Here is a 14,091-nt window from a genome sequence, read left to right as displayed (position 1 = left end):
GCAGTGGTTAACGAATCCGACTAGGAACCATGAGGTTGCGGGTTTGATCCCTGCCCTTGCTCAGTGGGTTAAGGATCCGGCGTTGCCGTGAGCTGTGGTGTAGGTTGCAGACGCGGCTCGGATCCCGCGTTGCTGTGGCTCTGGCGTAGGCCGGCGGCTACAGCTCCGATTAGACCCCTAGCCTGGGAACCTCCATATGCCACTGGAGCGGCCCAAGAAAAGGCAAAAAGACAAAAAAAAAGAAAAAAAAGAAAAAAAGAAAACAACTCAGGAGTTCCCGTCGTGGCGCAGTGGTTAACGAATCCGACTAGGAACCATGAGGTTGCGGGTTCGATCCCTGCCCTTGCTCAGTGGGTTAACGATCCGGCGTTGCCGTGAGCTGTGGTGTAGGTTGCAGACGCGGCTCGGATCCCGCGTTGCTGTGGCTCTGGTGTAGGCTGGTGGTTCCTAGTCAGATTCGTTTCCGCTACGCCACGACGGAAACTCCACAAGGTGATTTTTAATTGTTTAAATTTGACGTCCCAGCTAAAAATGAACAAGGGCAAATAGAGAAAGGATAGGATCAGATCATCAAATAACCACTTAGAATGTATTATAAAGAACATTCCTATGTCTGTTGGTGGAAATGACAAGGTGTGATTAATTTATTGCAGGTAAACATGCCCTTTTGGTTTATGACGTATTTGTTTACTATTTTCGTGTCCTCTTCACTGCCCTGTGAGGTCCTTGGGAACAGGCTTTTGTCCGACCTGTCTGCTATGTTATGGTCAACATCTGGCATGGGCCAGGGTATACAGTAGGTGCTCAGTATTTGTCAAGAAAGTGAATACCTAGCTCAAGTAACAAAATACAGGAAAGTATCAGGGACTAAAAATAACTGCGTACATGAGCAGTTAGAGCAAATTATGGGCAGGAAGATACTAAAAATCTAAAACCCAACTCCTGAAGATCTGGAAGTAAAAGCAAGGTGTCAGGAAAAAAAGCAGGATGCTGAGCCTGCCCTCTGCACAGAGCACCACCAAAAGGGCAGGCAGACCACCTAAGCCATCCTTCTGACCTGACCCTTTGACCCACCCCTACTCTCGCCCCTAAATAGGGAACCAGCTTGCTCCCTTGCAACAGTTAGCAAGCAACAGAATCTGTTTGTTGCTGCTCCCGCTGCTGCAGCAGGGCACCCAAAAGAGCCTTGCCTGAATCTTAATAATCTCTTATCAATTCCCAATGATTAAGTAGGCCGTGAGACCCAGGAGGTAACAACTGGATAAACACATTTTCTTTAATGGTTAAAGCAGATGGATAATACATGTTGTGTATGCTATGGGTTGTCAGGCTGTTCTAATTCGCATAAAATTTAGGCCAAATGGGGAGTTCCTGTTGTGACACAGTGGAAACGAATCCGACTAATATCCATGAGAATGTGGGTCTGGTCTCTGGCCTCACTCAGTGGGTTAAGGATCCAGCACTGCTGTGAGCTGTGGTGTAGGTCACAGATGCAGCTCAGATCCTGATTTTGCTGTGTAGGCTGGCAACCGAAGCTTCAATTTGACCCTTAGCCTGGGAACTTTCATGTGTGGCAGGCGTGGCCTAAAAAAGAAGAAAGCAAAAAAAAAAAGTTTAGGCCAAATGGCTCCCTCTTAGTGTTGCATGTTCTAGTGGTTGGGAAAAATGTATAATGCTGTATCATACAGAAGAGTTTCGCTACTCTAGAACTCCTGTGGGTGCTGCCTATTCATTTCTCTCTGCCCTCAACACCTGATCTTTTTACTCGTCTCCATAGTTTTGCCTTTTCCAGAATGTCATATACAGATGACCCTTGAACAGCAAGAGTTTAAACTACATGGGTCCACTTTTATGCAGAGATTTTTCTTTTTTTTCGTCTTTTTTTTAGGGCCACATCTGCAGCATATGGAGGTTCCCAGGCCCCTGTGCTATGACCTTCACAGGTGCTCCTTAGTTATCCGCCCCCGCCTCTCCCCTAAGTGACACAAGAAGCTAGAAAAAACTGGAATTGGGTATTTCCCTTTCTTCGCATTGGTCAGGCTTTGGTAGTTTTCCTCTACTCAGGCCTTGCTAAAAACAGAATTCTCTGGGCATACTGCACAAAGGACACTATTCCTTCTTGTGCCAGAAGCACAAGAGGATTTCTGTCCTAAAACTCATAGGAGTGTGTCCCATCCCCCAAGCCTGGGTCTCCCGGAGTTCTGTCTCATCCACATTGAGCCTCTAATGATTAGCAATTGTGATTCAAGTTCCCCTAGCCTGGTACTGGCTCTTGCAGAGGTTTCTGCAACTGCTTTCGTATAATGTGATTCTCTGCATCTCCTTGTTTCTCCAATTATGGGCAGCAGTTTGCCCTCTGACCTCGTCTGATGGACCTAAGAAGAGCTGATTGATTTTTCAGTTTGTTTAGCTCTTTTCTTGTTTCAAGGATGGGAAAGATGACTTCCAAGCTCCTAACACCATGAACTGAAAAACCCTAAGAGTAAAGGTCCAAACAGAAGTATGAGAAAAATTAAGTACAAGAGGTCTCATCTATTCCACACAAAGAAGGTAATTTAATGTATATCATAGCATTAATTTTCCCACACAAACTAGCTAAGGAGCATTTCCTAATTCGGCGTAAAAGTTCTTTCATTTACATGACTCAGTAATTACCTGACAAGGAGTTCCTGTCATGGCTCAGCGGAAACCAAGCTGACTAGTATCCATGAGGACACAGGTTCAATCCCTGGCCTCGCTCAGTGGGTTAAGGATTCAGCATTGCCATGAGCTGTACTGTAGGCTGAAAACTCAGCTCAGATCCTGTGTTACTGTGGCTGTGGTATAGGCTGGCAGCTATAGCTCCGATTCGACCCCTAGCCTGGGAACCTCCATGTGCCGCGAGTGCAGCCCTAAAAAGCAAAAAACAAACAAACGAAAAAAATCACCTGATGAGTGTAGCTGCCAGCAGACAGCTTCAGTGTCCCTGCTCCTGAGGTGGCCTCAGCTGCAGAGGTAACGCTCACCCCAGGGACCCACAACCAAGGATTGATGGAGGTAATGGACTAAAAGCCTATTTTGAAGCCCAAAGTGGCACAACCTGCTAGGCTGATTCTGCCAACTCGTGTGCAGGCTGGCTTTTCTATTCCACCAGTTCATCTTCCTTTTCCTTTTTTCCACTGGGCACTCTGCATCTTGGAGGCTGCTTCCTAAAGAAACCAAATGGTGAAGTTTGTAAAGTCTACTCTTCCCCTAGTTTAAACTCTGCTATCCTTCCCTTGGAAACTCTTTTCCTCCTCCTTTTTTGGCCATCCCGAAGCATATGGAGTTCCCGGGCCAGGGATCAGATCTGAGCCACAGGTGTGACTTATACAGCTGCTGTGGCAACACTGGATCCTTTAACCCACTGTGCTGGGGCAGGGATCGAAACTGCATCCTGGTGCGGCAGAGATGCCACCCATCCTGTTGTGCCACAGTAGGAACTCCTTCTTGGAAACTCTTAAAAGTCATGACAAAAGAACAAATGCAGTACAAAATCAATGTGAGGTAATAACAAATTCTAAACACTCATTTTTTTTTCTTTTTAGGGCCACATCTGAGGCATATGGAGGGTCCTAGGCTAGTGGTCGAACTGGAGTTGTAGGCACCGGCCTGCGCCACAGCCATAGCAATGTGAGACCTGAGCCATGTCTGTGACCCACACCACAGTTCATGGCAATGCCGAATCCTTAACCCGTTGAGCGAGGCCAGGGATTGAACCTGAATCCTCAAGGATGCTAAGTCAGATTTCCACTGATCCATGACAGGAACTCCAACACTCATTTTTTAAAATGAAAATATCTCCTTTCTTAAACAACCTATAAATAAACTTATCTTCTATCCCAGGTAGAGAAACACTGATATAAAACATAATTCAGGAGTTCCCGTTGTGGCTCAGTGGTAATGAACCCAACTAGTATCCATGAGGATGAGGATTCAATCCCAGGCCTTGCTCAGTGGGTTAAGGATCTAGTGTTGCCATGACCTGTGATGTAGGTTGCAGATGCAGCTCAGATTTGGCACTGCGGTGGCTGTGGTGTAGGCTGGCAGCTCTGATTGGACCCTGAGCCTGGGAATCTGCATATGCCATGGGTGTGGCCCAAAAAAGACAAAAAAAAAAAACCCCAAAAAACCCAACAACCCATAATTCAATTTACGAAAGAGGTATGTTTTGGTATGTTTGATGTGATGATTTTGCCATGCATAAAGAACTTTATTAAAGGAGCCAGGCCATCGCTGTTTAAACCTTGACTCCACCATAACTGCTTTATAAGGGAGCAGATGTTCCCATCAATTTCTACAGGGTTTTGACTTAAGGAGATCACAAAATACTTATCACATCTTAGAACTGTTATGTTCTTTTTTTTTTTTTGGGCTATGCCCAGGGCATGCAGAAGTTCCTAGACCAGGAACTGAACCTGTGCCACAGCAGTGACAACGCTGAATCCTCAACCAGTAAGCCACAAGGAAACGCCTTGCAGTGTTTTCTTTTTTTTCTTGTCTTTTTCCAGGGTCACACCTGCGGCATATGGAGGTTCCCAGGCTAGGGGTCTAATAGGAGCTGAAGCCGCTGGCCTACGCCAGAGCCACAGCAACGCCAGATCTGAGCTGCATCTGCGACCTACACCACAGCTCACGGCAATGCTGGATCCTTAACCCACTGAGCAAGGCCAGGGATCGAACCTGCAACCTCATGGTTCCTAGTCAGATTCATTAACTGCTGAGCCACAACAGGAACTCCTGCAGTGTTTTCTTGAGACCTGGAAGAAACTGTTCATCCCTGGCATTTGAAGCCCTCTTCAGTGAATTTCTTTCAAGACTTCAGAGTAAAGCCTGAGATCTGGGCTGGCTCCCAGGAGGGCTTGTTTACAGACTGTCACCCTCATGCAGTAAATGCTGATGCTGCAAGATGACCGAGACTGTGTCTAGGGCAGGGGCCCAGGGTGCTCAGCTCTGAGGTTATTTTAGAGTTCAGTAATTGTTTTTTTGTTTGTTTTGTTTTGTTTTTCAGCTGTCCCCACAGCATGTGGAAGGAAGTTTCCAGGCCAGAAACCAAATCCAAGCCAGAGCTATGACCTACACCACAGCTGTACCAACACCAGATCCTTAACCCAGTGCACTGGGCCGGGATCAACCTGGCACCTCCATAGAGACAAGCTGGATCATTAGCCTACTGTGCCACAGCAGGAACTCATGTTTTTAAAAAATGGGTAGTAAATACAGTGCTAAGTCCTAAGTGCTAGAGACATGCCAAGAAGAAAATCTGGGAAAACTGAATGGTAAATAAAATTTTAATTAAGATATAACTGGTTAGGAGTTCCCACTGTGGCTCAGCAGTAACCCCACTAATATCCATAAGGACGTGGGTTTGATTCCTGGTCTCGCTCAGTGGGTTAAGGATCCAACATTGCCATGAGCTGTGATGCAGGTCACAGATGCAGTTTGAATCCCAAGTTGCTATGGCTGTAGTGTAGTTTGGCAGCTGTAGCTCTGATTGGACCCGTCGCCTGGGAACTTCCATATGCCGTGGGTGTGGCCCTAAAAAGACAAAAGACAAAAGACAAAAAAAAAAAAAAAAAAAAATATATATATATATATATATATATATAAAACTGGTTAGTTCACAGAAGATGCTCACAAATGTCAAATAACAGGATGTACCAACAGCTGGCCCTAACAGAAGCTGGCTTTTATATTTATTGACATTGATTGATGCTATTTTCCATTTTGGAACTTTGCAGGCACATAAAAATACATTTTTCAGACAACCTTGATGGAAGACAGCATGTAAAACTCTACATAAAAAACTATGGCTAAGCAAAAAGGGAATAAAATAAGTGCTTTAATTTATCTATAATATTAATAATTACATTTTTAAAGATATCAATACCATAAATCTATAGCTTACATTAGGATATAAGTGTAAATATGCTATATATTTTTTACATTATTGATACAATTTTATACACATGATCCTATACACTAACCAATAATCCCCAGAGGAAACAAAATCCACTTGTCTAGATAATAGACAAGAGGTTTTAAAACGGTCCAAAATAGATTCCTGTTTCTCAGCTGCATGTGGTGGAAATGTATGACGATTAAATCTGAAGTATTTACTGCACTGAAGATATTTAACTTTGTTCCATGCCAGCCATGAGTGACAGCGCTAGAGATTCCACTGTGGGAAGAACAAAAATAGGTTAACAAAATAGGTTTGGAATCACTTTGCTGTACAGCAGAAATTATCCCATTTTAAATCAACTATACCTAAATAGAACTTTAGAAAATGAAAAAAATTAGGTTTAAATATGTGAAAGTGTCTGAATAGGCTTTAATAAACTCAAAACTAAAAAGTACTTAGAGACAATTTTCTATTTTTAATTAAAATACTGGTCACTTTTAACATAAAGATGATGGAGTTCCTGTTGCGGCTTAGTGGTAACTAACCTGACTAGTATCCATGAGGATGCGGGTTTGATCCCTGGCCTTGCTCAGTGAGTTAAAGATCCGGCGTTATGCTGAGCTGCAGTGTAGGTCACAGATGCAGCTTGGTGTAGGGAGGCAGCTGCAGCTCTGATTCGACCCCTAGCCTGGGAACCTCCATATGCCACACATGTGGCCCTAAAAAGCAAAAAAAGAAAAAAAGAAAGAAAAAAGAAAAACAGAACATAAAGATGATAATCTTTTTTTTAATTATTTATCTTTATTTTTTTTCATTATAGCTGGTTTACAGTGTTCTGTCAATTTTCTACTGTACAGCATGGTGACTCAGTTAAACATACAAGTATACTATCTTTTTTTCTCACATTATCATGCTCCATCATAGTGACTAGTTCACAGTGCTATACAGCAGGATCTAATTTCCTGTCCAAGATAATAATCGTTTGTTAAATACAAATTTTTAAAATGTGATTTATTCTATTTCAGATCATTTTAGTTTTGGAAAAAAAACCCCAAAATCTGGGCATTACACTGAACAAATGACATTTTTCCAAATGTCATAAAATCTGGACTCAATTCATAATAAAACACTAACCAACAAATGGAATCCACCTGCATAACAGTCACCCAGTGGAAAAATGGACAAATGCATCAACACTTCCTCTAACACATAATGCAGTGGGTTTTTGTCTGTTTGTTTGGCTGAGGGTAAAAATGTGGGAGGCTAAGAGGCAGCAGTAGGGGCTTATAATATTTGTTTTTAAATACTTGCATAATTCCTGTCTGCCTCCTCACTGTATAATCACCTGACACAGGAATACAGGGATCTAACCTAAGCAGTTTAGAGATCAGAAGCAGTGTGAGATAAGAACTTTCTGTTTGATCTTTCTGTTTTCCTGCCCACTCCCAGCTTCTGTGTTGCCACTTACACCAAGTCCAGGAGAGAGCTGGCTCTGTATTGGGAGTACCCAGGATTTCAGTCCACCAGAGAAACCCCTGCATACGGGGTTTCTCTATCCTGGCAAGTCTATGTGCCCCTGGTGGGTGACTGCCCCACCTACCTGTACTGTAGGTGCAGCAAGTCAGCACCTAAAGGCTCATCTTATCCCAGAATTTATTTAGACTTTCCAGTCATAACTTTTGAAGTCTTTTTTTTTTTTTTTTCTGTCTTTTTGCCATTTCTTGGGCCACTCCCACGGCATGTGGAGGTTCCCAGGCTAGGGGTCGAATCGGAGCTGTAGCCACCGGCCTACACCAGAGCCACAGCAACAAGGGATCCGAGCCGCGTCTGCAACCTACACCACAGCTCACAGCAACGCCGGATCGTTAACCCACTGAGCAAGGGCAGGGATCGAACCCGAAACCTCATGGTTCTTAGTCGGATTCGTTAACCACTGCGCCACGACGGGAACTCCAGTCTTTTTTTATTTTTTATTTTTATTTTTTGTCTTTTCAGAGCCACACCTGCAGCATATGGAGGTTCCCAGGCTAGAGGTCAAATTAGAGCTGTAGCTGCCAGCCTATACTACAGCCACAGCAATGTGAGATTCGAGCTGCATCTTCGACCTACACCACAGCTCATGGCAACACCAGATCCTTAACCCACTGAGGAAGGCCAGGGATCAAACCCACAACCTCATGGTTACTACTCAAGTTTGTTAACCACTGAGTAATGACGGGAACTCCTGAAGATATGTTTTTGATTATTCAGCATTCTCTCACTACTACTCTTAACAGTATTTTTTATTCTTTAATTTTTTTTTTTTTTTTTTTTTTGTCTTTTGTTGTTGTTGTTGCTATTTCTTGGGCCGCTCCCGCGGCATATGGAGGTTCCCAGGCTAGGGGTCAAATCGGAGCTGTAGCCACCGGCCTACGCCAGAGCCATAGCAACGCGGGATCCGAGCCGAGTCTGCAACCTACACCACAGCTCACGGCAACGCCGGATCCTTAACCCACTGAGCGAGGGCAGGGACCGAACCCGCAACCTCATGGTTCCTAGTCGGATTCGTTAACCACTGCGCCACGACGGGAACTCCTATTCTTTAATTTTTTTAATTTTTTGCTTAAAAAAAAAAAATATATGGAAGTTCCCAGGCTAGGGAACTGCAGCTGCAGTTGCAGCCTATGCCACAACCACAGCAACGCGGGATCCAAGCCATGTCTGCGACCTACACCACAGCTCACAGCAATGCTGGATCCTTAACCCACTGAGTGAAGCCAGGGATCTAATCTGCATCCTCATGGATACTAGTCGGGTTTGTAACCCGCTGTGCACAACAGAAACTCCTTAACAGTATTTTAAAAAACGGTCAGCTACTTGTAATGAGCATATCACAATGTGAATATGAAGAAATAGGGAAAAAAATTAGCCTGCATACTTTTCCCAAAAGAGTTATTATGCAGAAGATACTACTTAGTCCTTTGTGAGTGCAGATTAAACAGCTCTCTTCTCCTCGTGACTTGCCCTACAGACCTCTGTCTGCTTCACACACTGTGTTCTGAACTGTAAAGCCTGCATTTTCTTATGTAAGTTTTAAAATTGCTGGGAGTTCCCTTAGTGGCTCAGCAGTTAATGATCCTGACTAGCATCCATGAGGATCTAGGTTTGATCCCTGGCCCTGATCAGTGGGTTAGGGATGCAGCATTGCTGTGAGCTGTGGTGTAGGTCAAAGATGCACTGGGATCCCAAGTTCCTGTGGCTGTGGCGTAGGCCGGCAGCTGCAGCTCCGATGTGACCCCTAGCCTGGGCACTCCCATATGCTGTGGGTGCGGCCCTAAAAAAAAAAAAAAAAAAAAAAGTAAAATTGCTGAAAAAAAAAACACTAAACTACCCCCCCCCTTGAAAAGGAATAGTTACAAAGGCGACACATGATAGAGAAATGTGACTGAAACCTATTCTGCCATCTGCTTTAGTTAATGATGGCTTTAAAAATCTACTAGTTTAACACATGATATATTTGCAAGCATCACTCACCCCACTGAAATTCAGGAAAAACAATTCAACTGCTGAGGGCCTTTCCACATTTGAAATGGTGAAAAATTCTAATTCTTTATGAGATCAGTACCAAAACAACAACATGTAGACTGTTATAAGAAAATACAAAAGCAGTAATATTTTAACATAATACTCACAGTGGGGAAAAGATCCTCTACAGACAGCTTTGTTTAAAATGGTTACAAGAAACATATGGCAGTTTTTAAAATCAGACTCCATTTTCTCTATAGACTCCATTCTAGGAAAGAAAGTAAATTTCAATTTAAGTAAGTGCATAAGGGCTTACTACGCAGGCTATAAAATAGCTCTGGAGAAATTTCAAATGTACTTCAGTTTAATTATGTAGAATCCTAAATCTAAAGAATATAAAACAAAATATAGGAGTTACCATCATGGCGCAGAGGAAACAAATCCGACTGGGAACCATGCATAAGGGTTCAATCCCTAGACCTTGCTCAGTGGGTTAAGGATCTGGTGTTGCCATGAGCTGTGGTGTAGGTCTCAGACACGGCTTAGATCTGATGTTCCTGTGGCTGTGGTGTGGGCCGGCAGCTGTAGCTCTGATTGGACCCCTAAGCCTGGGAACCTCCATATGCCATGGATACAGCCCTAAAAAACAAAACAAAACAAAACAAAAAAACAATTCCCTGCCTTACATTAAAATAAAAACTCTCAAAGTGTCAGAAGGAACACGTCATTAGGACACAAAACTGCTGCTTCAGACTAGTATGGAGTTCCAAAGCAAGGTTAACTGGGGATAGTCCCCTTTCTATTATATAGTTCTGTACTTCTATTTCTCCATAAGCACACTGTCTTTTGAAATAAAGAGTGCACTGAAGATATAAATCCCCACATTTAAAAATTACTCAGTGGGTGGGTTAAGAATATGGCATTGTCACTCCAGCGTGTCAGGTCACTGCTGTGGTGTGAGTTTGATCCCTGGCTGGGGGATTTCTACATGCTGCGGGTGTGGCCAAAAAAATAAATAAAAATTAAAATTAAAAGTACTAAAGAAGTTGTTATTGTGGGGAAAGGGCAAACAACCACACCCTACTTCAGCAGTCACCCCACAGTAGGCAGTCCTACTTACACCCCCGTCCTACATTTTTAGAAGCAAAGTTGAGACAGCACAGGACTTCAGCAATAAATATTTCAGTGTATACACAATGAAGATAAAGACTCTTTAAAAACCACAGCTACAAAACAATTTGCTTAAAAATACTTAATGACTTTAAAAAACATCATCAAATTAATAGAGTTCAAATTTCATCTTGCTTTAAAATTTTTTCACCTCTTTATTTTAAATGTGAATCAGGACCAACTAATTTCCATAAACTGTGATATGCCTAAGTCCTCCTCACCTACTGCTTTTTTCTTACAATGTACTTGTTGAAGAAACACTTCAGTTTTAGCCAAACACACACAGCAATGTCACCTTCTCCTCCCCCTGAAACCACATGGAAGAGAAGCCTGCTCATACACTTGAGACAGAAATAAAGCAGTAAGCCTTCTGTTTCCATTCCTGCAATTAGCAGTTCTTTCTACCACCTTAGTTTCTTCATTTACAACATTCTGAAACAGCCATATTAAGATTTTAGACTAGTGCTGTAATGAACTCTCAGCTCCTCATTAACACCGACAAACTACAAGCTATTATCCCTGCAGTCCAGTCAACCAGACCTATACTTTCATTTCAAGGAATTAATAATAGCAGCATTGTATTTTTTTTTTTTTTTGGTCTTTTTAGGAGGCATATGGAGGTTCCCAGACTAGGGGTCTAATAGGAGCTGTAGCTGCAAGCCTACACCACTGCCATAGCAACTCAAGATCCAGGCCACATCTGCGACCTATACCATAGCTCACGGCAATGCCAGGTCCTTAACCCACTGAGCAAGGCCAGGGATCAAACCCACATCCTCATGGATACTAGTTGGGTTCGTTAAACCACTGAGCCATGACGGGAACTCCACGTTATACTAATTTTATAAACAAGACAGGGACAAACTATCCAACCTCACATTCAAAGAAACCATGGAGGATGTTAATCTGGATAGGAAGAAATCTCCTGGTCCTCAACTGTCCTTTGACTTTCTATGTGACAGGTGTGAATAATAAACACCCTAAAAGTAAAATATACACTCACTCTTTTAGAGCTCCCTAAAATACAATTTTGGACTATAATCTAGTATGACGTCCAGAATTTGGTTTAAAATAATTGAGGGAGTGGGAGGGGGCACAACACAAAACAGTACCGGTTGTTACTGGCATCTGCTGAAGTGAGTGATGAGCCCCAGGGTCTGCTGTGCCCCTGCTGGCCCTACTTCTGTGCATGTCTGAAGGCATCCATGACAAAAACTTAGCAAAACCTATTCAATGAAATATGTATATAATTTAAGGATATTTGCTGTCCTAGTCAAAAGACTTCAGATTTTTCTTATTGTTTTATTGCTCATAAAAACTGCACAATTCTTGATGCTGCCTAGTTTAGATGAATAAATTCAAGTCCTCAATTATTTCTATAAATACATGTGGTATGTGATGTGTTGTCAAGCTGAAAAACAAGGCTCCCAGAATGAAGCCAGCTAAAAGGGAAGCTGAAATGGTCACAGCACAGAAGCTCCACAAGCCACATACTTACTGCCATGCCCCTAGGCCGGCCTGCCAACCATCTGCGAACATGAGGGCCAAGTTCAACACCTTCATGATGGCTTCCTTCACAAAACTGACCTGGAGAGAAAGCCACGGAAGAACACAGGCTCCATGACCATGTCTGGATTCTGACATCAACACTTTTACCTAATTTAAATCAGTGAGATGACTGCCTTCTAGGTATAAGGGGCAGGGGGATGCCAGGCTCTGAATAAAGAGTGCTTGGAACTGGGCCACATGTCTACTGCACCCATGGTACAGGGGCATTAGCACATTAGCAGCAGAGCCTGACCAACTGAGCCAGCAAGCTACCATTTCCTGGGACAGCCATTTAAATCAACCAGTAAGGAGTTTTCGTTGTGGCTCAGCGGTCAGCGAACCCGACTAGCATCCATGAGGATGCAGGTTTGATTCCTGGCCTCGCTCAGTGGGTTAAGGATCTGGCATTGCCATGAGCTGTGGTGCAGGTCACAGACACAGCTTGGATCCCGCATTGCTATGGCTCTGACATAGGTGGCAGCTAAAACTCCGATTCGACCCTTAGCCTGGGGGCCTCCATATGCTGTGGGTGTGGCCCTAAAAAGACAAAATTAACCAGTGAAATGGAGCAAGTCATTCCAACCACTGTAAGAGTAATCCTACATATTTACATCAAGCTGGACATACTTCCTGACCAAAGCACTATTATTCCATAAATACAGATGAAATTTTTCCGAGTGAATCCAAACACAGTGCTGAGTGAGAGCAGACCATAACAATACTAATAACTATTTCTCTTAGATATAATTTCTACGAATAGGGCACAAATTTGTAATCTCATTTGATCTGGTCCTTCCTTCAAGAATATTCGGCAGATCAGAAGCTTAACAGGTATAAAATTCCAAAGCAGAAAGACAACCATCCTTGGCTGGCTCCATTCTTGCCTCAGTGACTAAATTCACAGGTGATGCTTCCCATACCTTTTCTCTCAGCAGACATCGATCATGGATGGTTGACAAGTATCTATAGTGAATTTTAATCAACTGATCTAAATCCTTGGCTTCCTCAACTTGGTGTTGAAACTCCAACCCTGTACTGTGAAGAATCTTGAAACAGAAAGAAGACAAATTTAGTCAGCAGTTTTCTTCTTTGAGAACTTGTGCCACACAGAACTTTTTACCAATCTCTTCTATTTCTCTCAACTTCCTTCAACAATCACAACTGTAATGTGCAGCAAAGTTCATAAAGTGCTCTTTACTGGCTCGCACTCTAGACAGGGGGGTGGGCCCCGTCTTTAGGGCATCCACTTGCACAGGGAGGGAGGGAATGCCTCACTCTGGACTAACAGACTGCTCCTGTGCAAAGGGACAATACATGAAACTGTATAGAAAACGCACTGCTTTTTAAAAAAGTCATCGGGGAAATTGAATTCAAACATTTTTTATAAATTTCACTGCTCATATAATGGTTCTTCTTTAAAAGGAGCATAACTGTACTTCAAGTTGAAAACAAACAAAAACCAAATTAAGCAAAAACTTAAAACTCCTACTATTTACTCTCAACAATTAAGGGCTTAAGGCTGGCCCTCTGAAGGTCATCAGTGCATGGGAAACTATGAGAACCTCTGCCACAAGTCCCATGTCTAAAACTCAGGCTTCAATGGCTCATTGCATCCAAACAAAAGTGTTCTAGAACCTCTTTACCAGAATGACAAGTGTTTCTTTAGCAACCATTTTAAACCCCACATGAATACTGCTGTCAGAGTTCCCTCATGGTTCAGTGGGTTAAGGATCCGGTGCTGTCACTGCTGTGGCTCTAGTTACAGCCACGTTGGGGATTCTATCCCTGGCCAAGGAATTTTTGCATTCTGTGGGTGCAGCCACACAAACAAACAAACAAAAAACCCAAAAAAACTCCCCCAAACCAAATGAGTACAGCTGATCAATAATACTGCCATTATTCAAATATCTAAACTTCTTTCAACCTCTAGAACTTGTAACAAAAGC

The 14,091-nt window shown here is 43.0% G+C and overlaps 1 protein-coding gene across 15 annotated transcripts in view; it reads right to left on the bottom strand.

Annotated features, from left to right (window-relative positions):
• Nucleotides 1-5,840: 5,840 nt before the first annotated feature.
• TUBGCP5 (tubulin gamma complex component 5) overlaps nt 5,841-14,091 on the bottom strand; it is a 46,401-nt gene continuing 38,150 nt past the window's right edge. For 10 of the 15 annotated variants that reach the window (XR_014829675.1, XR_014829677.1, XR_014829678.1 and 7 more), the window contains exons 20-23: nt 13,066-13,191; nt 12,096-12,184; nt 9,595-9,695; nt 5,841-6,199 (exon numbers count right to left, since the gene is read on the bottom strand). Coding sequence is in view for 12 of the 15 variants with exons in the window: in XM_021075115.2 (XP_020930774.1) it covers nt 6,153-6,199; nt 9,595-9,695; nt 12,096-12,184; nt 13,066-13,191 (363 nt within the window). In the remaining 3 variants the exon portion in view is untranslated. The remainder of the gene's footprint in view (nt 6,200-9,594; nt 9,696-12,095; nt 12,185-13,065; nt 13,192-14,091) is intronic. The other 5 variants (XM_021075113.2, XM_084999710.1, XM_021075114.2 and 2 more) reach the window with 1 other exon arrangement.

This window comes from Sus scrofa, chromosome 15, assembly GCF_054392235.1.
Source record: "Sus scrofa isolate SSC_HxYL_T2T_F1_AM1 chromosome 15, Sscrofa_HxYL_maternal_Yorkshire_Landrace_v2.0, whole genome shotgun sequence".
NCBI lineage: Eukaryota > Metazoa > Chordata > Mammalia > Artiodactyla > Suidae > Sus > Sus scrofa.
This window is presented reverse-complemented; position numbering and strand designations above follow the sequence as displayed.